This window comes from Gopherus flavomarginatus, chromosome 9 (assembly GCF_025201925.1).
Source record: "Gopherus flavomarginatus isolate rGopFla2 chromosome 9, rGopFla2.mat.asm, whole genome shotgun sequence".
NCBI lineage: Eukaryota > Metazoa > Chordata > Testudines > Testudinidae > Gopherus > Gopherus flavomarginatus.
In genome coordinates, this window is record NC_066625.1 from 18,316,208 (window position 1) to 18,338,464 (window position 22,257).

Genomic DNA, 22,257 nt, shown 5'->3' on the forward strand with positions numbered 1-22,257 from the left:
GGCATTCATATACAAGAAAAACATTTCTTTAAAAAAAAAAAATAGTTGCTGAAGAATCTCCAGATGTGTGTGACACAATTCAAGAGTTTTACTCCAAAATCTAGGCTTGCAAGTGATTACACTGGCTTTTGGCTATGAATGCTTTCATATGGCTTGAAAACTGGGTGAAGACTATGATGAAAGATCAGCCTTGGGGATATTGAAGTAACTATTCCTTTGTTTTGAAGTAACTATCTGGCATTTTTCTGTGCATGTTACTACCAAAATATAGTGGCAGTTTGGTAAGAAATACCTTTTGTTGGATGGGTGGAGTGGGAAGAGATGTCTCTGAGCCCACGTCCAGACTAACCCGCGGCATCGGCGGCTTAAAATCGATTGCTTGGGGATCGATATATCGCGTCTAGTCTGGACGCGATGTATCGATCCCTGAGCGCGCTTACATCGATTCCAGAACTCCATCAACCCGAACGGAGTTCCGGAATCGACAGGGAGAGCTGCGGACATCGATGCCGCGCCGTCCAGACGGGTGAGTACCTCAATTTTAGAAATTCGACTTCAGCTACGTTATTCACGTAGCTGAAATTGCGTATCTAAAATTGATTTTAAAACCGTAGTCTGGACGTGGCCTGAGGAACAAGACACTTTAGCATCATAAGAGTATAACTACTTAACCTTTATTGCAGTCCCCTCTGTAGAAGAGTTTGGCTTTCTCACTTCTCTTTAGAGCAGCCCACTCCACATAACTATTTCACCACTCCCTGTGCTTTTTTGATCCTGGTATCAAGAAAGGGCTGTAGGTAAGGATACAATTTCCAGAGTGTCCTAAAAGGGGTTCAGTGAATGAAGCCACCCCATTGTTTTCTTCCAAGATCTGTTGATTCACTTGCAGAGAATGAAAAAGACATCACTTATTTGGATTCCTTCACAGAGCTGTCTTCTTGATCCCAAACTTAGAGTGGTAGAGCTGCTATATTAATACCCTCCGGCAAAGTTTGTGGTGTGTGGAAAGGGCCTGCACTTCTACCTCCCAGTGAACGTCGTGTTTCAAAAAGAAAAATGGAAGAAATTAGGTTTAAGCACTAATTTCAATAACCTCACTTCTGCTGAATGTACCTGCAGTAACATGCACCAAGCACAGTAATTGAGTGAACATACCACTGTGACTTAAATGGAATATTAATACATCAGGGAATACAGCTGGAGTGAGAGTGAAAGGGTCAAAGCCTGTAATGTTATCTGTACAAGTGGCCCCCTTTCTCACAAAGAAAATTTTAGGATCTGAATACATTTTTTTCATAAGGCTGGGGACTAGAGAGTATGGAGGGCTGCTGCTAGTATATTGGTGAAGAAAGAGCTACACTGAAGAAGCTACCTCTAAGTAAATATAGCAACCAGAGAAACTAATGCCTCAAAACTCACACCTGACCTTTTCAACAAAGCACACAATTGCTCTCTCACTTTATTAGGAGTGCTGTCATACATGCTATTAAAGGAGAGATCATAAATAAATGCTTTAAAGGTAGAAACTTTTTTCAGGGTTTGTCTACATAAAGAAATGTATCAGCATAAATGTACCAGTAAATTTCCTTGTGTAGGCCACCTCTTTAGTCTTCTGTATTTTGAGCCACAGTAGCAGACCCAAATGCTTGAGGTTAGGCAGCTGTGGTTTTGTATTGCTTGAATCAGATTTACTGGCAGAGTGGTGCTGGTCTCCCATTGTGGGGCTTTCTGACTGCACGAGGTGCTCGGTACCCTTTGCTGTCACAGTTCCTTTCAATTTCTTTTCCTGCTATTTCAAAAGAGATTTCAGAGTTTAAGGCCAGAAGGGACCATTGGATCTAGTCTGATCTCCTGTACACCATAGGCAAGGGGTCGGCAACCTCTGGCACACGGCTCCCCAAGGTGAGCACCCTGGCAGGCCGGGCCAGTTGTTTACCTGCCACATTGGCAGGTTCAGCGCACCATGGCTCCCACTGGTTGCGGTTTGCTGTCCCAGGCCAATGGGGGTGGCGGGAAGCAACAAAGACAAGGGATGTGCTGGTTGCGGTTTCCCGCCAACCCCATTGGCCTGGGACAGCGAACTGCGGCCAGTGGGAGCCATGATTGGTCAAACTTGCCGACGCAGCAGGTAAACAAACTGGCCTGGCCAGCTGCGTGCCAGAGGTTGCTGACCCTTGCCATAGGCCATTATATTTAGAACACACAAGAATGGCCATATTGGGTCAGACCAAAGGTCTATCCAGCCCAGCATCCTGTCTGCTGACAGTGACCAATGCCAGGTGCCCCAGAGGGAGTGAACCTAACAGGTAATGATCAAGTGATCTCTTTCCTGCTATCCTTCCCCACTCTCTGACAAAGAGGCTAGGGACACCATTCCTTACCCATCCTGGCTAATAGTCATTAATGGAATTAATCTCCATGAATTTATCTAGTTCTCTTTTAAACCCTGTTATAGTCCTAGCCTTCACAACCTCCTTGGGCAAGGAGTTCCACAGGTTGACTGTGTGCTATGTGAAGAACAACTTCCTTTTATTTTAAACCTGCTGCCCATTAATTTCATTTGGCTAGCCCCTAGTTCTTGTATTATGGGAACCTTAATATCTTTTCCTTATTCACTTTCTCCACATCACTCATGATTTTATATACCTCTATCATATTCCCCCCTTAGTCTCCTCTTTTCCAAGCTGAAAAGTCTTAGCCTCTTTAATCTCTCCTCATATGGGACCCTTTCCAAACCCCCAATCATTTTAGTTGCCCTTCTCTGAATCTTTTCTAATGCTAGTATATCTTTTTTGAGATGAATACTGCATAAAGATGTGGTCTCCTCAAAATGTGGGTGTACCATGGATTTATAAGGGCAATAAGATAGTCTCCATCTTATTCTCTATCCCTTTTTTAATAATTCCTAACATGCTGTTTGCTTTTTTGACTGCCGCTGCACACTGCGTGGATGTCTTCAGAGAACTATTCACAGTGACTCCAAGATCTTTCCTGATTAGTTGTCGCTAAATTAGCCTCCATCATATTGTATGTATAGTTGGAGTTATTTTTTCCAATGTGCATTACTTTACATTTATCCACATTACATTTCATTTTCCATTTTGTTGCCCAATCACTTAGTTTTGTGAGATCTTTTTGAAGTTCTTCACGGTCTGCTTTGGTCATAACTATCTTGAGCAGTTTAGTATCATCTGCAAACTTTGCCACCTCACTGTTTACCCCTTTCTCTAGATCATTTATGATAGGTTGAACAGGATTAGTCCTAGGACTGACCCTTGAGGAACACCACTAGTTACCCCTCTCCATTTTGAAAATATACCATTTATTCCTACCCTTTGTTCCCAGTTTTTTTTAACCAGTTCTCAGTCCATGAAAGGATCTTCCCTCTTATCCGATGACAACTTAATTTACGTAAGAGCCTTTGGTGAGGGACCTTGTCAAAGGCTTTCTGGAAATCTAAGTACACTATGTCCACTGGATCCCCCTTGTCCACATGTTTGTTGACCCCTTCAAAGAACTTTAATAAATTAGTAAGGCATGATTTCTCTTTACAGAAACCATGTTGACTTTTGCCCAACAATTTATGTTCTATGTGTCTGACAATTTTATTCTTTACAATTGTTTCAACTAATTTGCCTAGTATTGACGTTGGACTTACTGGTCTGGAGCTGCTAGGATAACCTCTAGAGCCCTTTTTAAATATTGGCGTTACATTAGCTATCTTCCAGTCACTGGGTACAGAAGCTGATTTAAAGTACAGGTCACAAATCATAGTTAATAGTTCTGCAATTTCACATTTGAGTTCTTTCAGAACTCTTGGGTGAATGCCATCTGGTCCCAAGACAACCTGAACCTGGTGGTCACCCTCCCGGAGAGTCCTGGCTTCCCTCCAATGGTAGCTGGAGCCACAGTTGGTGTGCGAAGGAGTTCCATTCCACATCCCTCAGCCCTCCTTATCCCTTGTTATGGACACATCAGCCCTGGGATGGGCACCCATCTCGGGGACACTCAGACACAAGGTCTCTGGATCCAGTCAGATCTCTCCCTCCAAATCAATGTTTGAGAGCTGATGGCTGTTCGTCTGGCTTGTCAAGTTTTCCAGGAGCAGCTGGATGGTCGTTGTGTAGCAGTCTTCACAGACAATACCACGGCCATGTTCTACATCAACAAATAAGGTGGCGCTGGGTCCTCCCCCCTGTGTCAGGAGGCCATTCGACTGGGGGAATTCTGCATAGCCGACTCCATTCACCTGGTGGCATCTTTCCTTCCAGGGGTCCAGAACACATTGGCGGATTACCTCGGCAGATCCTTCCAATCCCACCAGGTATTGCTAGGGTAAAAGTTCTCCGACAATCGCGCACGCAGCACATGCACACTTAATTGGAATGGATATGAGCAATACATCTCGAAGAACAACAGTTACAAAGGTGAGTAACCATCTTTTTCTCCGCAATGACTTTATCATCTTTAAGTGCTCCTTTTTCATCTTGATTGTCCAGGGGCCCCACTCGTTGTTTAGCAGGCTTCCCACTTCTAATGTACTTAAAAAACATTTTATTACCTTTTGAGTTTTTGGCTAGCTGTTCTTCAAACTCCTTTCTGGCTTTTCTTATTACATTTTTACACTTAATTTGGCAATGTTTATGCTCCTTTCTATTTACCTAACTAGGATTTGATGTCCACTTGTTAAAAGATGCCTTTTTCTCTCTCACGGCTTCATTTTCATTTCATTGTTACTCCTGCATTGAGAACAGTATAATTTGTATAACCATATTGCCCCAGTGTGGTAGGCATTGTACAAATACAGAACAAAAAAACAGTCCCTGCCTCAAAAAACTTATGCTCCAAGTATCTTGTGTCAAACTACAGTGTATCTTACAGAAAGGGAGGCACTCTGTTTTTTCTCCACTGATATCTTCTGGTGAAGGTCTTACACACTACAATTAAGTAATCTCTCAATCTTTTTGATAAACTAAACAGAATGAGCTCTTTAAGGCTCTCACTGTAAGGCATTTTCTCACTGAATAATTTTTGTGGTTCTTTACCCTCCCCGATTTTTCAAAATCCTTTTTAAAATGCAGGATATCAGAATTGTATGTTGTATTCCAGTATCAGTCCTACCAATACCAAATAGACAGAAAATCACCTTCCCACTCCTGTTTAGTTTTCTAGGGATTGCATTAGCCCTTTTTGCCTCAGCATTGATCTGCAAGCTCATGTTCAGTTGCTTGTATGCTCGGACTCTTAATTTCATTTCAGTGACTCTCTTTCAGGATACAGTCCCCCATTTTGTATGAATGGTCTGCACTCCTTGTTCTTCGAGTGCTTGCTCATATCCATTCCAGTTAGGTGTGCGCGCGCCACGGGCATGTTCGTCGGATATTTTTACCCTACCAACACTCGGAGAGCTGGCAGGCGCCCCCTGGAGTGGCGCTGCCATGGCGCTCGATATATACCCCTGCCGGCCCATCCGCTCCTCAGTTCCTTCTTACCGCCCGTGTCGGTCGTTGGAACAGTGGAGCGCGGCTTAGCTGATCTCCACCTCCCTAGCTCTTCGCTCGTTTATATAGTTAGTGTGTCCATAATTCTAGTTAACTTTTGTATTATTAGTAGTTGTGTAAATAGTTAGAGAGTTGGGGGCTAGCCCCTTCTCCTCCCCCGGTACCGGGGCCCATGCCCGGTTCACCGGGCTTCAAACCCTGTGCGACCTGTCATTGGCCGATGCCCACAGAAGATCCGCACGACTCCTGTTTAAAGTGCCTGGGAGAGTCCCACCTTGCAGACAAGTGCTGAATCTGCAAGGCATTGAAGCCCCGAACGAAGAAAGAGCGGGACATTCGCCTCAAGCAACTCTTGATGGAGGCAGCTCTAACTCCTCCATCCTCGGCACCGACTCCGGCACTGGGGACGAGTGCTTCTGCCGCACCGGAACGCACGGTTCCAATGAAGACTCCTCGGCACCAGCCTTCACCGGCTCAACCCTCTGGCAGATGCCGATCCTTCTCCCCGAGGAGCAAGAGGCACAAGGCTCCTGTGGCATCTGTATCTACGCTGCAGTCGGAGCGTACATCTAAAGCGGACCGTCCAGCACCGTCAACTGCTGCGGCACCGCTTGCCTCCGCACCGTTGATTCCGGTCTCTCAGGAACCGTCGAGTCCGGTGCCTACCAGCTCCCCAGCGCACGCTGTGGTCGAGCTTGTCGTGCCTTCAACGCCGGAGACTTTCTCCACGGCTCGGGAGCTAATTGCTCTGACAGAGCCCGAGCTGCCCCAACTCCCGGCACCGCCGGGGCGGGTTGTTCAGTCACCGGGCAAGCCCGCCATGATGACGCCATCTTCGCCGAACACCGCGCAACGCCACCGGTCCCAATCCAGGTCCCGCGGACGCTCTCAGTGCCGCCATTGCTCTCGGCGCCGCTTGCAGTCCCGGTACCGCTCTCCATCCCGGTACCAGTTGTACTCGTGGCACCGCTCAAAATCCCGGTCTCCATCACGGTACTCTCGGCACCGGTCCAGATCCCGGCACCGCCGTACCTCTCGCAGCCGATCTCGGCATGGCAATGCGAGGCACCGGTCGACCTCCCTGCACCGTGCTGGTCACAGGTCCCGGTCCTGCTCCCGGCACCGCTATGACTCTCAGTACCGTTCACCAATACCATGCAGACAGGACTCCAATGGACGCAGAGACCTGGTCCAAGGGTCTTTGGCTCCTCCGTGGCCCTCGTGTCACCCATCCGTCTCCTCCCATGTGGACAGTGCCTCCTATGGGGACTCAGATGCGCATGCCCATGGCCAGGACCATGGACCTCATCAGTGGTCCTTTTGGACACCTTGGGCGTATCATCAAGCCCAAGGCGAACCAACTGGCCCATCACGCTCAGGTGACTCAGAGCACTGCGTGCCCGAGGCCACTGTCAGCTGGCCTCTCCCTGCTGACACAGAAGAAACCAGTGCACACGCACTGGAACCGCATGACCTTCCAGAGACGGAGGTCCCCCCGGACCAGGCGTCAGTGCAGGACCCACTCGTCCTGGGGCTGTCATCCTCCTCTTCCCCGGATGAAGCAGTAGCACGGACGTCATCATCGGGACCACCTCCGGTCACACCAGGACCTTCTGCGGCGTGTCACCCAGAATATCAACCTGCCAGTAGAGGAGGTTCCAGAGGTGGAGGACCCGGTGATTAGCATCTTGTCTGCAGAGACACCTACCAGAGTGGCTCTCCCATTCATCCGTTCGATCCAGGCCAGAGCAGACACCATCTGGCAGTCCCCAGCTTCCATCCCGCCCACAGCCAAGGGGGTCGAACGGAAGTACATGGTGCCTTCCAAGGAGTATGAGTACTTCTATGTGCACCCCGCTCCCTGTTCCTTGGTGGTACAGTCCGTCAACGAACGGGAGCGTCACGGCCAACAAGCCCCCGCGCCTAAATCTAGGGAGGCCCAGCGCATGGATTTGTTGGGGCGAAAGATCTATTCTGCGGGAGGTCTCCAGCTCCGCATAGCGAACCAACAGGCCCTCCTCGGCAGATACAGTTACAATACCTGGGAGGCTGTCGGGAAGTTTGCCGAGTAGGTTCCACAGGATTCCCGCCAGGAATTTGTAGCACTCCTGGAGGAGGGAAAGAGGGTTGCGAGGACCTCCTTACAAGCCTCGTTAGATGCCGCCGATTCGGCAGCCAGAACGCTCCCTTCTGGCATAACTATGCGCCGTATATCATGGTTGCAAGTGTCCGGCCTACCACCTGAATTGCAACATACGGTGCAAGACTTGCCTTTTGATGGTCAAGGGTTGTTTTCACAAAAGACGGACCCCAGACTGCAGAGCCTCAAGGACAATAGAGTGATTATGCGTTCATTCGGAATGCATACCCCCTAGACTCAAAGACAGTCCTTCCGCTCCCAACCGCAGCGCCCTTACCCCCCCTGCCTCGGCCATGGCAAGACTTTGCCAGGAGGCGAGGTCGCACTAATCGCAGACGTCAGTCTGGACCTCAAGGGGGCAACAATTCCGGTCCCGCCAAACCAACGCTGGGACCCAAACCAAACTTTTGAGGGTGAGCCTGAGAGCAGTGTACCAATTGCCTCCCCGGATCCCTTTCAGTTCTACAACCGCCTTTCCCCATTCCTTCCGGCGTGGTCCCAGTTGATGTCAGATCGTTGGGTCCTGCGCACGGTGGAGCTTGGATACCGTCTTCAGTTTGTTTCACTCCCTCCCTTCCACCCCCACTCCTGGTCCCTCTTTAGGGACCCCTCTCATGAGCAACTCCTCATCCAGCAGGTCCACAAGCTCCTCTCAGTCGGAGCTATAGAGGAGGTCCCAGCAGAGTTAAGGGGCAAGGGGTTTTATTCCCGTTATTTCCTCATTCCCAAGGCGAAAGAGGGCCTCCGGCCTACCCTAGACCTGCGAGGACTGAACGGATTCATCAAAAAGTTCAAGTTCCGCATGGTATCCCTGGGAACCATTATTCCTTCCCTGGATCCCGGAGACTGGTACGCCGCTCTCGATATGCGGGATGCATATTTCCACATAGCAATTTATCCCCCTCACAGGAGGTATCTGCGCTTTGTGGTAAACCATCGACACTACCAGTTTACTGTCCTCCCCTTTGGCCTCTCCTCGGCCCCTCGCATCTTTACAAAGTGTATGGCGGTTGTCGCTGCTTCTCTACGCCGTCGTCGGATACACGTCTTCCCTTACCTCGATGACTGGCTTATCCGAGTGGCCTCCGAGGCGCAAGTCATCAGCCATGTGGCCATTATCAAGGACCTCTTTCTGCGTCTAGGCCTAATCATCAACTTAGACAAGTCCACTTTGGTGCCTACGCAGAGGATAGAGTTTATCGGGGCAATGCTGGACTCCAACCTTGCAACAGCCAGTTTACCCCTCCATCGGTTTCAGGCCATAGTCTCACTTGTCCAAAGGTCTTCAGCGTTTTCCAACAACCTCTGCTCGCACTTGCCTTGGTCTCCTTGGTCACATGGCTGCGTGCACATTCGTCACAAAACACGCCAAACTGCGAATGCCTCCTCTCCAAATCTGGCTCGCATCCGTCTATCGGCCGTGCAGAGACGCCATAGACCTATTCTGACAATTCCGCCGAGCGTTCTCGGCTCCCTCAACTGGTGGCGAACGTCCTCCCGGGTGTGTGCAGGACGACCATTCCATCCTCCCCAGCCCTCCCTGTCCCTAACAACGGACGCGTCCTCCCTGGGCTGGGGCGCTCACCTTGGGAGCCTGTGCACCCAACGCCTTTGGTCGTCCCAGGAGTTGATACTACACATTAATGTCCAGGAGCTGAGAGCAGTCTGGCTGGCGTGCCAAGCGTTTCAGCGCCATCTACAGGGCCGTTGTGTTGCGGTCTTCACGGACAACACAACGGCCATGTATTATATAAACAAATGGGGGGACGCGGTCCTCCCCCTTGTGTCAGGAAGTGATCCAACTGTGGGACTTCTGCATAGCCCACTCCATAGACCTTGTGGCCTCCTTCCTCCCAGGAGTCCGGAACACACTCGCAGATCATCTGAGCAGGTCCTTCCTGACACTCGAGTGGTCCATCTGTCCGGACATTCTCCATTCAGTTTTCCGGAGGTGAGGCTTTCCCCAAATAGACCTCTTTGCCTCCAGGGAGTACAGGAAATGCCAGGTGTTCTGCTCCCTGCAAGGTTGCTCTCCGGGCTCCCTGTCGGACGCGTTCCTCCTTCCATGGACGGGCCACTTCTGTTATGCCTTCCCACCGTTTCCTCTTGTCCACCGAGTTCTGCTCAAGATGCGCAGGGACAAAGCCCACCTTATCCTGATCGCTCCGGCTTGGCCGAGGCAGCATTGGTACACCATGCTGCTCGACCTGTCTCTGTCAGACCCGATTCCTCTGCCACTCTGCCCGGACCTGATCATGCAGGACTTCGGCAGGCTACACCACCCAGACCTGCAGTCCCTTCATCTGACTGCATGGCTGCTGGCTGGTGAAGCAAATCGGAGCTGCGTTGTTCCGCCACAGTGCAACAAGTGCTGCTGGGAAGCAGAAAGCCCTCCATGCGATCAACATACCTTGCAAAATGGAAGCGCTTCTGCCACTGGTGCGCTCAGCAGGACCTTTCTCCGCAGTCTGTATCAGTCCCCACCATCTTGGACTATTTATGGTCTCTCAAAGAGCAAGGTCTAGCGATCTCTTCGCTAAGAGTGCACCTTGCAGCTATTTCCACCTTCCATCCTGGGGAGGCTGGCAGTTCCGTCTTTTCCCATCCTATAGTTTCCAGATTCCTCAAGGGTTTGGAGCGACTCTATCCCCAGGTCAGACAACCAGCCCCTCCCTGGGACCTGAACCTCGTCTTGACCAGGCTCATAGGGCCCCCCTTTGAGCCTTTAGCCACATGCTCGCTGCTGTACCTGTCCTGGAAGACAGCATTCCTAGTCGCTGTCACCTCAGCTACACGAGTCTCGGAACTTAGAGCTTTGACTGTGGATCCTCCGTATACGGTGTTCCATAAGGACAAGGTACAGCTGCGACCACACCCGGCGTTCCTCCCTAAGGTTGTCTCCTCCTTTCACATCTATCAGGACATCTTCCTGCCAGTCTTTTTTCCAAAACCGCACTCATCACAACGGGAACAACAGCTGCATACTTTAGATGTCTGCAGGGCTCTCGCATTTTACATCGAGAGGACCAAACCCTTCCGACGTTCACCTCAGCTATTTGTAGCGGTGGCAGAACGTATGAAGGGCATGGCAATCTCTTCCCAGCGGATTGCTTCTTGGGTGACATCCTGTATTCGGACATGCTACGACTTGGCTCATGTTCCGACTGGCCATCTTACCGCCCATTCTACTCGGGCTCAAGCCTCATCTGCCGCGTTTTTGGCCCATGTTCCCATACAGGAAATCTGCCGCGCGGCCACCTGGTCTTCCGTCCACACCTTTGCACCGCACTATGCATTGGTCCAACAGTCTAGAGATGATGCCGCCTTCGGATCAGCGGTTTTACATTCCGCAACGTCTCACTCCGACCCCACCGCCTAGGTAAGGCTTGGGAATCACCTAACTGGAATGGATATGAGCAAGCACTCAAAGAAGAAAAGACGGTTACTCGACTTTGTAATTGTTGTTCTTCAAGACGTGTTGCTCATATCCATTCCACACCCGCCCTCCTTCCCCACTGTCAGAGTAGCCCGCAAGAAGGAACTGGGAGCGGATGGGCCAGCAGGGGTATATATCGAGCGCCATGGCGGCACCACTCCAGGGGGCGCCTGCCGGCCCTCCGAGTGTTGCTAGGGTAAAAATCTCCGACGAACGTACACGCAGCACGCGCACACCTAACTGGAATGGATATGAGCAACACATCTCGAATAACAACAGTTACAAAGGTGAGTAATCATCTTTTCCTAGATGTACAACTTAGATGGATGAATTAAAATATTTTGTTTGAATGGGCCTACCTTACCAAGCAATCCAGATTATTCTGTGTAACTGCCTTGTTCTTATTATTATTTACCACTTCACCACTCTTTGTGCCATCCACTCATTTAATTAGTAGTAATTTTATATTAAGTTTTAGGCAATTGATTAAAATGTTGAACTGTACTGGATCTGGTACTGATCCCTGCAGAACTCAGCTAGAAGCATCCCCATTTGAAGATGATTCCCTATTGACAACTACTTTTTGAGATCCATAAATTAGCAAGCTCTCAATCCATTGTCTAATGCTATTTTTTAAATCAGAATGTTATGTTGTGCTAAATCAAACAGTTTACAGAAGTCTATACATACAGTTACCTTTCTCAACTACACGTATAATCTTCACAGAATTGGGTTTGTGTCATAAAACTTATTTTCCATAAAATCATAGGATGAATTACATTCCTATCTTTAATTCTTTATCAGTGTAATCCCATGTTTTATCTTATTTTGCTAAGGATTTATGTCAGGCCAACTGCTCTATAGCTACCTGGGTCATCCCACGTGCCCCTTGTTGAATACTAGCACAACATTAGTAGTCTTCTGGTATTTCCCTGGTATTCCAAATTTTATTAAAAATTAGCATCAGTGACCAAAGTTCTCCTCAGCCACCTGTTTCAGGACTTTTGAGTACAAATTATTCAGGATTGTTAATTTTAAAATGTTTATCCCTAGTATACGATCTTCGACCTCCTCCTCAGTTACTAATGCACTGGAAACTACTTCATCAGCCTCATATATGATTACATCATACTGTTTCTTTCCAAATACAAACTAGAAATATTTATTGAATAGTTCTACTTTTTCTGCATCATTATTAACAATTTTACCATCTGATGTCATTTCCCTAATGTCTTTGGAATGCTGTCAGTTGCACAATACAACGCTCCCCTCCAGCCAGTTCCACCTCTGTGCTGGCTGCTGAGCTCCCCACTTCTAGGCCCTGAAGTACTTACTAAACTTCTCTGTTAGGACTCCCTAACTGTGTGGGCTGACAAGCTCTCCCCTTGTGAATGTTTCTAAACGTGTGAGGCAGCAAGCTTCCTCTCTGAAACCCTTGATGGGGCCAGGCACAGAGTTCACCCCATGACTTCCGAGGGTGTCTGGCTCCCTTGACTGTGCCTTGCCTCATCTCATGACTTCCTAGGGAGTCCAGCACCCCCACCCCCGACTGTGCGAGGCACAGCGCTCACCCCATGACCTCCTAAGGTGTCTAGCTTCCCCCCTACCAGGACATCCTGACTGCAAAGCACAAAGCTCACCCCATGGTCCCCTTGGGTAACTTCCTCCCATCAGAGCCCCCCCGACTGGAAGGCACAGAGCTCATTGCGTGACCCCCTCGTGTTTAGCTTCCCCCTTACCAGGTCCCCCTGACTGCAAGTCACAGAGTTCAACCCATGGCTTCCTAGCCAGGAGGTCCCCGCTTAGTGGACTACACCATGTGGGGCACTAAGCTCCCCACTTCCGGCACCCTGACTGGGAGAGCGGCTCAGTCTCAGGGCTCCCCACAAGCATGCGAGCTCCGAGCTCTTCCCTCACTGCGACGAGTCGCTGCTTCCCTGGGCCAAGGCCTTCACACTGAGCCTCCTTCCTCACCCCCCACAAGATGCTGAGCTCACCTACTCCCCGCGAGCCAGCTAACTCCCGTCGGACTGTGGGCCACCGGACTGCGGAGCGAGCCCCTCCCAAAAGGCGGTCACGCGGCTGCGTCAAGGTGAGCGGGCATTAGGTTTGTCCTTTCACACTTGCCTTCACTCTCCTCCCTCCCGGACCGGAAGTATTCCGGTTGCTATTGGATACCTGGCGGAAGTATAGACTGCCTGTCCGTGGAAGGGCCAAATAAAATGGCGGGCGCCGCTCTCAGCCAATGACAGCACGAGAGACAGGAGAGCGCTTCTCTCTGACTGGGAGAGCAGGTATCGCGAGATCTCTGAGATCTCCTTCCACCACTCCGAGTTCCCATAACACCCTGCACGCGCCTGGCCTCTTCCTTTTTTCCGCCATCTTGCGGCACCGGTGAGTTACGGGCCTCTTTGGGCCCTAGGCGCCATCCGCCGTGTACTATCCCCATCCTGGCCCTGCCAGCGTCTTCGCTCGCCTACCCGCCACCTCCGGACTCCGCCCAAGCGGCACAGTCTGTTTGAGCCGCTTGCGCCCGTCACGGCCGCCGGTGGAGCCCCCCGAATAGGGAGGGGGAGGCGCTTCCCTAGCCGGAGTCCCGCTCACTGAAGGGAGCTGTGGGGGGAGGGGGAGTTCGGGTGGCAGGCTGGGCCCGAGGAGCGTGATGGTGGGATCGGGCCAGGGGAAAGTGGAGGTGGGAGCTGGGGAATGGGGGACGGTAGCCTGGGCCTGAGAGAGGCGGTGGGGGGGGGGGGGTGCAGACGTAGGCTTGGCCCTGGAAGAGGAGGAAGAATGGGGGGCGCGAGGGCACAGTCAGTCTCTCTGAGTTCGCGCTAAATATCCCATAGTTTATCTCCTGTTAAGTCGCTGGGTGCTGATTGAGTTTAGCAGTAAATGCCACCAGGCACAGTGCAGATAAATACACCAGGCAGGAGTTTATTGCGTGTGGCAACGCGGCTTGATACAGCCTCTGGACTCCAAGCACCTCCGAGCCTATTGTAAAACTGTATAGCCCCAACGCCGACAGTGTAATGGCAAATAGGGTGACAGTACAATGCCTTGTTTAACTATGGGATGTGTTGCCCTAGTCCTCAGGACACAAGCTTGAGTGCCCAAGTGCCACAGTATCTTCAATGTGCAACTGGATTTCTGCCAAAGATGGGTGAATTGGACAGTACTTAAAAGGTTTTGTCCTTGTTCTGGACAAGGTATAATGCGGGGTAAATGATTCTTGAAACCCACTATCAAGAGTTGAGAGTAATTTAGTAACCCCCGCTCTTCCCCCCCACCCCCAAGTGCAAAGCCATGTCACTGTAATGGTATAACAGTTCTGTAGTTTAAACAGGGTCTAAGATGTTGCTCAGTACTCCAGTGCAGTCTCAACAGGTCTAGGTCCTACTGTGAGATTTTAGCCCACATTAACCAATAGGTCCAAAAATAACTAGTGACTGCTTCAGTCTTGGAGTGATTGATTTCAGAAAGTAAAGCTAATCTCTGGAAATTAGGTCTTTCTCATATTGAACACCTGAAATCTCTGGTCACTTATGAAAAATCCTGGTCGGGATGTCTTGCAGCATCTTTAAATATGCTTTAAGTCTAGACTGTAAGTCTTTGTCTCTGAACATTTGTTATTGTAAAACACTAAGTTTTATGCTGTATATGTTGGATAAACTTTTTGTGGCATAAAATGTAGACTGTTGAATATAGTTATGGATTTGAATTGTGGTGGACATGCACAAATAATAATACGACCTGCATGTTGTTTGCATAAAACATCACGAAGCTTTGTCAGAATAGTCATATCTGCTGTTCTGAGTTCAAATATTCTGAAATTAACAATGTTAACTTTTTCTAGAAGTGTCTCTGCTTAAACTTGAAAGCAAGAAGCTAGCACACATAACTAATTTTGTTCCACATGCAGGCATCATGGTGCGCATGAATGTTCTGGCTGATGCCCTTAAGAGCATCAACAATGCAGAGAAACGTGGAAAACGTCAAGTTCTCATTAGACCGTGCTCTAAAGTAATCGTGCGGTTTTTAACTGTGATGATGAAGCATGGTAAGTCATCAGAAAGTAAAATTCATATCTAATTATTTCTGTAAAAGGTAAGAGGCACCAAAATAGTGTAAAGCTTGACTATCTCCTGTAGCAAAAAGCGACAGAGTCCTGTGGCACTTTATAGACTAACAGACGTATTAGAGCATAAGCTTTAGTGGGTGAATACTCACTTCATCAGATGCATGTAGTGACATCTGACTAAGTGAGTATTCGCCCACAAAAGCTTATGCTCCAATACGTCTGTTAGTCTATAACAGTGGTTCCCAAACTTGTTCTGCCGCTTGTGCAGAGAGAGCCCCTGGCAGGCTGGACTGGTTTGTGTACCTGCCGTGTCCGCAGGTTCGGCCGATCGCAGCTCCCAATGGCTATGGTTCGGTGCTCTGGACCAATGGAAGCAGCGCGGGCCGAGGGATATACTGGCCGCCGCTTCCAGCAGCTCCCATTGGCCCAGAGCAGCGAACTGCGGCCACTGGGAGCTGCGATCGGCCGAACCTGCGGACGCAGCAGGTACACAGATGGGCCCGCCAGGGGCTTTCCCTGCACAAGTGGCTGAACAAGTTTGAGAACCGCTGTTCTGTAAGGTGCCATGGGACTCTTAGTCACTTTTTACAGATCCAGACTAACACGGCTACCCCTCTGATACTTGACATCCTGTAGCAAAGAGGTATTGCATCATTTGCAATGTTTCAAACTGCAAAGAAAAAAATCATTTTAGGGTGGGGAGTGGGCAAGAGCAAATACTTTGTGTATTGTCTTCTGCTTGGTGTGTGTAGTGAAGGATAGAATTGGAAGAACTTGGGTGTGCTGCCAAGATAAAATCAACAATGCAATTTTTTTTAGAAGCTATCTACAGTGGCCAGTGTCTGAGTGATTCCTTAGGTAAAGCATGCATTGCCTTTTCAAGTGAACTGAAGTTGCATTGAGTTTGACTGGGGGAAAATGAGCTGATCAGTTACAACTCTGCTCTTTTGTAGAGTAAGCTAATCAACTCCTTAAACTTCCAAGTTGAAAAGAGTACTTGGAGAGATGCAGGACTAACCTTACAAAGTTAGTGCTGCCTCAAATATTGCTGGATATAAGACAATTGTTTTAAGTACATTATATGGAGAATAATAGTTGTGTATTCAGTAACAGCTGAAATGTGATGACTTGTCTACATGAAAAAGTTGCACTATTTTAACAGTTGAGTGCTAATAGTTTTAAGGGTGATTGTTAACCCAACTCAGTGACACCAAGACAAAAGACTATGTGTGGATGCTTATTTGGTTTAGCTTAAGTTGATTAGGACTCTTAAGTGAAACCAAAATAAGTCAGTCTTAAACCAAAGTAGGTGCCCAAAAAAGCTTGGCATCAGTTTAATAGAACTGGTATATGAACTGATTTTAAGTTAAACCACTGTAGCTCTCTCATGTAGACATGGCGTAAATGTTAAGTTTTTGACTTGTCTGCATTTGAGACTGTGCACTAATTTAGATAATAAAGGTTTTGCTTGATTTAATTGTTCACAGGTTACATTGGTGAATTTGAGATCATTGATGATCACAGAGCTGGGAAAATTGTTGTTAATCTGACAGGCAGACTGAACAAGGTAGGATTTGATTTAGTGCTGAATTCTTTTTTTCTTTCTAGAAAGCTGTGTAATTCTAAGAAATATACACTCTTCATATGCATTTATATTAATCTTCTGAAGGAATTCTTCGAATGTGGTTGTGTAATGATAGATGATATGATAAGGGCATGAGGCGTAAGTGGAAGCTGTTTTAATGATTGTGCTGAATAAAAATGTGCTTAAGCAACCGTAACAAAGTAAATGAAACTTGTGTGGGAATATATATAGGGAACTCTGCTTGCCAGCACCACTTTCTCTGCTTTTTCCTTAGGAGCTTTCTAGTAAGTACTCATTGTCCACTCATACACCCTGTTTATATTTGTGTAGTCTGATATTATAGTTTCAGACAATTTAATTATTTCATAATCAGTGAGCTAGAAATTAAATACTTAAACATTTAAACTGAGTTCAGTTGGAACAGTTTTGTTTGGAAAATGTTTAAGAAGTTTAAACTTGTGTCCAGGTGACGCATAATACACCTCTACCCCGATATAATGCGGTCCAGTATAACGCAAATTCAGATATAATGCGGTAAAGCAGCGCTCTGGGAGACGGGGTTGCTTTACCTCCTTATATCCGAATTTGTGTTACCGCAAGCGGTTCCTCTGCAACTGCCTGCTGTTTGGCACGGCAGACCTGGGAGGGAGGAGAAGTGGAGCTGCAGCGTGCTTGTGGGAGGAGGCAGAGCGGAGATGAGCTGGGGCGAGAAGGGCCGCAGCAAGTAACGGGGGGGGGGGGAAGAGTGAAGAGGAACTGCTCCCCACTTCAGCTCATCTCCGCCTCCTCCCCTGAGTGCGCCGCTGCCGCTCTGCTTCTTTCACCCCTCTCTCCCTTCCAGGCTTGCCAGGCCAAACAACTGCCGGGGAGCAGTTCCTCTCCCTGCCCTGATATAACGTGGTCTCACCTATAACATGGTGAGTTTTTTTGTCTCCTGAGGACCGCGTTACATCAAGGCAGAGGTGTACTAGTAAATGACTAGAGAAAATCGTAGAAGCCGAGCCTTTCTGCTATTAACTGGATTTTGTCTGCTGTGAACTATTGAGCTGTGCATCTTGTAGATATGTCAGTGCACTGCATAACTTCTTCCTAAATATTCATGTAGTGTTTTTGGGTTGTCAAGAAGATTTCTTTAACTGTCTGGAAATCCTGTGGGCTATATAACTTGACAGTTACCATCATGATCTATTATAACAGATTCCTCCATTGGTTCAAAACCATTTCTTACTGAAATAGTTTAAATGAAAACACTGCCCATCTGGTATGTCAACATTCTCAATTGGTAGCAGAGAAAGTTGACCCTTCACGAGCATATTTTGGATCACTTCCATAAAGAACTTCAAATAAACATGTCTTTCAGCTGAAAATTACTTGTCTGGAGTAGGCTGAGTATTCTAAAAGTGCTGTAGTAGAGTCTCATAATTTGACCAGATGGAACTTTATAACAGTTTGGAGTCTGTTGTATTTTAAGATAAGGATGTTTGCTGTCACTGAGCTACTTGGCAATTGTTTTTTGAGTGATGTTTGGCACAACCAAATATGTTTTTCTAGAGCAGTTCTGTTACTTGGGCCAGTCAAGCATTGAACAATGCAACAACAGCATACGTTTTGTGCAAAGACTTGTTAAAATAAATGTAAATACCAATTAAATGGTGAAAATAAAAGTTGCTATCTGCTCCATTTTAGGGGCCAGATTATTAGCATTGCCTGTTATTGGCGCTTCAACACTTATGATATTGACCTAAGATATACTCTATATTCGCAGTTCTAACTACACTGTATACTTCTGGTTTTTAATCATTTGCATAAGATTAGTATAATTAACTTGAATATTTCTTATTAGGTTGTGAGTTTCTAGGCATGATTTTTAATTTCTCCAACATACATAAAACCTAAAGGTTTGTGTCCAGGTAGTTAACTTCGTACATATTCAATTTTTTTGCCATGGTTAAGAACCTGGGAGTAGTCTCAATTCCTTAGTAAGAATGCTTGGGAGTTAATGCTTTCTTTAAAGTAGTATACAGCATGCTCGTATGCTCTCTGAGAACTCAACTGACCACAAAATGGCTTTGCCGTCTGAGTTTGTAGCCCTAGCCGTAATGTAGTTTCAACCTACCTAGTTGAAAGGAAGAAGGTAGTAGTATCAAAGCAGCTCAGGACTGAATAGTTAGATCCTTTGCTTAGTCCAGCTGACAACCTGAGTATGCACTGTGAATGAAGTTGATGCAGTAATGGAATGCCATTCTTGGACACTTTGATCTTTCCCTGTCATAGAAGTTGGGTACTTGATTGGCACTACTAATCCTCTTCTGATCAATGATGTAGAGAGAGACATAGTGCTGAATGCCTTTAAATGCTGCAACTTGTCTAGAGAGACAAGGTAGGCAAGGTATTTTTTTTATTTTATCAACTTCTGTTGGTGAGAGAGAGAAGTTTTCGAGCCACATAGAGCTCTTCTTCAGGTCTGGGAAAGGTATTCACAGTAAAATGCATGGTGGAACAGATTGTAATGGACCATTCAAGGGAGAATGACCTGTTAACACCTCTGCAGTCATAGGATGAAAATGGAAGTGCGTGTTAATGGGTTATAGATGGTTTTATGACTTATTACAACAATTTTCTTTCCCAGACATGAAGAAGAGCTCCATGTAGCTTTGAAAGCTTTTGTCTCACCAGCAGAGGTTGGTCCAATAAAACATTACCTCACTCACTTTCTCTTTCATAACCTGGGACCCAATGGGGCTACAATACAACAATGGAAGAAATATATGTAGTAGTCCTCCTGTATCAAAGTTCTTCAGCTTCTGTTGGGGTTTTGTTTTATAGTGTGGTGTGATCAGTCCCAGATTTGATGTTCAGTTGAAGGACCTGGAAAAGTGGCAGAACAACCTTTTGCCTTCACGTCAGTTTGGGTAAGTGCCAGATATGCAGAGTTAAATTGATGAAATTCACAAATATAACAACTCATAGCATTTCTGCTAAGTGAAAGTAGTTGATGCAAAAGAAAACCTCTTAAGATAATTTCATAACTGAAACTAGCATTGTTTTGAAGATCTCTGTTCTGATCACTTCTTCAGAAAGGGGACACACACTTAAATGCTTATATAAAAACTGATTTTTAACTACTGCTAAAAGTTAGCACCAAGAGACAGCCATCTCCGTTTTTCAGTTTATGCATCTGACAAGACTTCATATAGTTAATTTCATCTACATCATTCTCACTCTTGTCCCTTCAAATGTTGGTCTTAATTCTGTAGAAACACTTGAAAAGAAAGTTGTAATAAAAATACAGATTAACAGGTACTTGGGTATAGGTGTAGTATCAGAAGTGACTGAGGTCCTTTTTTTTTTTTTTTTTTTAAATTCTCAGATGGCAAACTAAGGACTTTCTTTTAATAGAGGCCTTGGCTGTTACATTAAATCAATATAGTAGAATCCCACTAACGCTGAATCTTGTGAATAAGTGAACAGACACACCAAAGCAAGGAATGATTCATTGCTAAATGTACAGTTACTATAAACAGTTAACTGTAGCTAAACATTGCTCTATTATTCTAGTACATATACTTCAGCATATTTTGTGTGAATTAAATAGAACCTCTTGTGAGGTTAATCTTAACAGTCAACTTTTATCCAGAAAGCATGCTAATTACCATAGATAGGTGTTAGCCAAGATAACTTTAGTTATTTCTATCTCCAGCTGATGACTAATATTCAAGTATTAGCAGCATCAACCTGAGCAACTTTTGAGTTCTACCATATGAAGTTTTCAGTTAGCAATCTGGCATAATGCCAGCTATACACTTGTTATGAGCAGGTAATTGACATGGGTTTGAAAATGGTGACATGATCCAGCTGCAGAGTTGGGACTCATGACCCTGGTAATACTGGTTCATTTCTACGATGTAACAGGAATGTCAAATGAAAATTCCTAGTGTAGATAAAGTTTGTGGGGAAGTCAGGAAGTCTGCTTTAAAGAGCATATTGTCAAATATGAATTTGACATTAGTACAATTTTAAATTCTCATGCATTTCAAAATAGCATATTTGTAGGGTTTATGTAACTATTTTACATTAGGACTGCTGTAGTCTAAGTTGTCACATTTCCTTGCACTGGCTAAAGAAACAGACATTGCACAACAAAAATGAGATTGGACGGTTTTTCTAACTGTATGAGTGGTAGGAAAATCTGCCATACTATACTACTGAAAATACTTTTTACTTAATAGGTACATAGTGCTGACAACTTCCGCTGGCATCATGGACCATGAGGAAGCAAGGCGAAAACACACAGGAGGCAAAATCCTGGGATTCTTTTTCTAAAACTTGTAAAACAGGCATACTAATAAATTGTTCAAATGGACTCTGTTTGCATTCAGTATTAATGGTTTGGAACTCTTCTTTTGGGAACACTTACTGATTCACTGCAATATGTAATAACACTTAAGACCTAATGGTATACGCCACACACTGTAAAACATGAAAAACGTATTGTAATTGAGCCAGTTCTAGATTTGGCATCTATTCTGCTGTGCTTACAATTTTCTAATTCTACCAAGCTGTTAATTCCAGTTCAACAAGAAACAAGTTATAGCCAATTACTCCAAAATGCCCCCAAATCCTCTGTGTAAGTTCTGGAATGTTAAACTGCACAGTATTATAGCCTATGACTGGGGCCACCTCTTATTGGGAAGTATGAATATTTAGTGCCTAGGGTTGTTAATGTGGATTGTTTGACCTTAAGGATAGGTAATGAAAGATAGTTTGCAAGTTGCTATGAAGACAGTGTCCAGGGAATAACAAAGTAGCTTATGTGCTTTGAAATCTAAATCCTAATTTTATAGAAGTTTCTACTAGTCCAGGAAATAAGTACAGTGGACAATTAATCTATTTTTTCCTAGGTTTTCCAATTAATCTTTTTGTTTAAAGCTTGTTTAAAAAAATGCAAATGTATATGCCTTCTCAATGTAGTTGTTCAAATTTAGAGTTGTGAGGTTCTGGGACTGTTGAACCCATTCCAGAATGGCAAAAAACCCTGAGATCTCAAATAAACAGCAGGCAGCAACAAAAATTGGATTAGTATCGAGTTATCGGTCACATTCTTCAAAGTCCAAGTACCCGCAAGATAAAATGGATTTTTTTTTTTAATGCCGTAACAGGAGAAGAGACTGCTGAGCTCATTTCAAACAGTACCAGAGAACGTGAAGCAGGCTTCTTTGTAGCACAGCTGCGCAGCTGTAGCATTTCAAGGTAGACATTACTTATGCTGATATGAGGGGTTCTCTCACTGGCGTAGGTAATCCACCTCCCCAAGAGGTGATAGCTTGGCTGAGGGAAGAAGCCTTCCGTTGATTAGCACTGTTACGCTTATAAAAACTCACCGAATCTTTTTCAGGGGACAAGGCAATACACTGTGTTTATTTAAAATGCTAAACAAGTATTAAAAATCAGTAAGTATATGCATATATTCAAACAAGCACACACACCCACAAAGGCTTTGCATCTGGTGTTATAGTT

The 22,257-nt window shown here is 46.2% G+C and overlaps 1 protein-coding gene across 1 annotated transcript; it reads left to right on the plus strand.

The window, feature by feature from the left end:
- The first annotated feature begins 13,307 nt into the window (after window positions 1-13,307).
- RPS15A (ribosomal protein S15a) lies at window positions 13,308-21,100 on the plus strand. The gene is given in 6 exon segments (XM_050967781.1): window positions 13,308-13,448; window positions 13,450-13,471; window positions 14,997-15,134; window positions 16,643-16,722; window positions 19,567-19,652; window positions 20,970-21,100. Coding segments are annotated over 6 exon segments (546 nt in total). The 5' UTR covers window positions 13,308-13,322; the 3' UTR covers window positions 21,064-21,100.
- The last annotated feature ends 1,157 nt before the right edge of the window (window positions 21,101-22,257 follow it).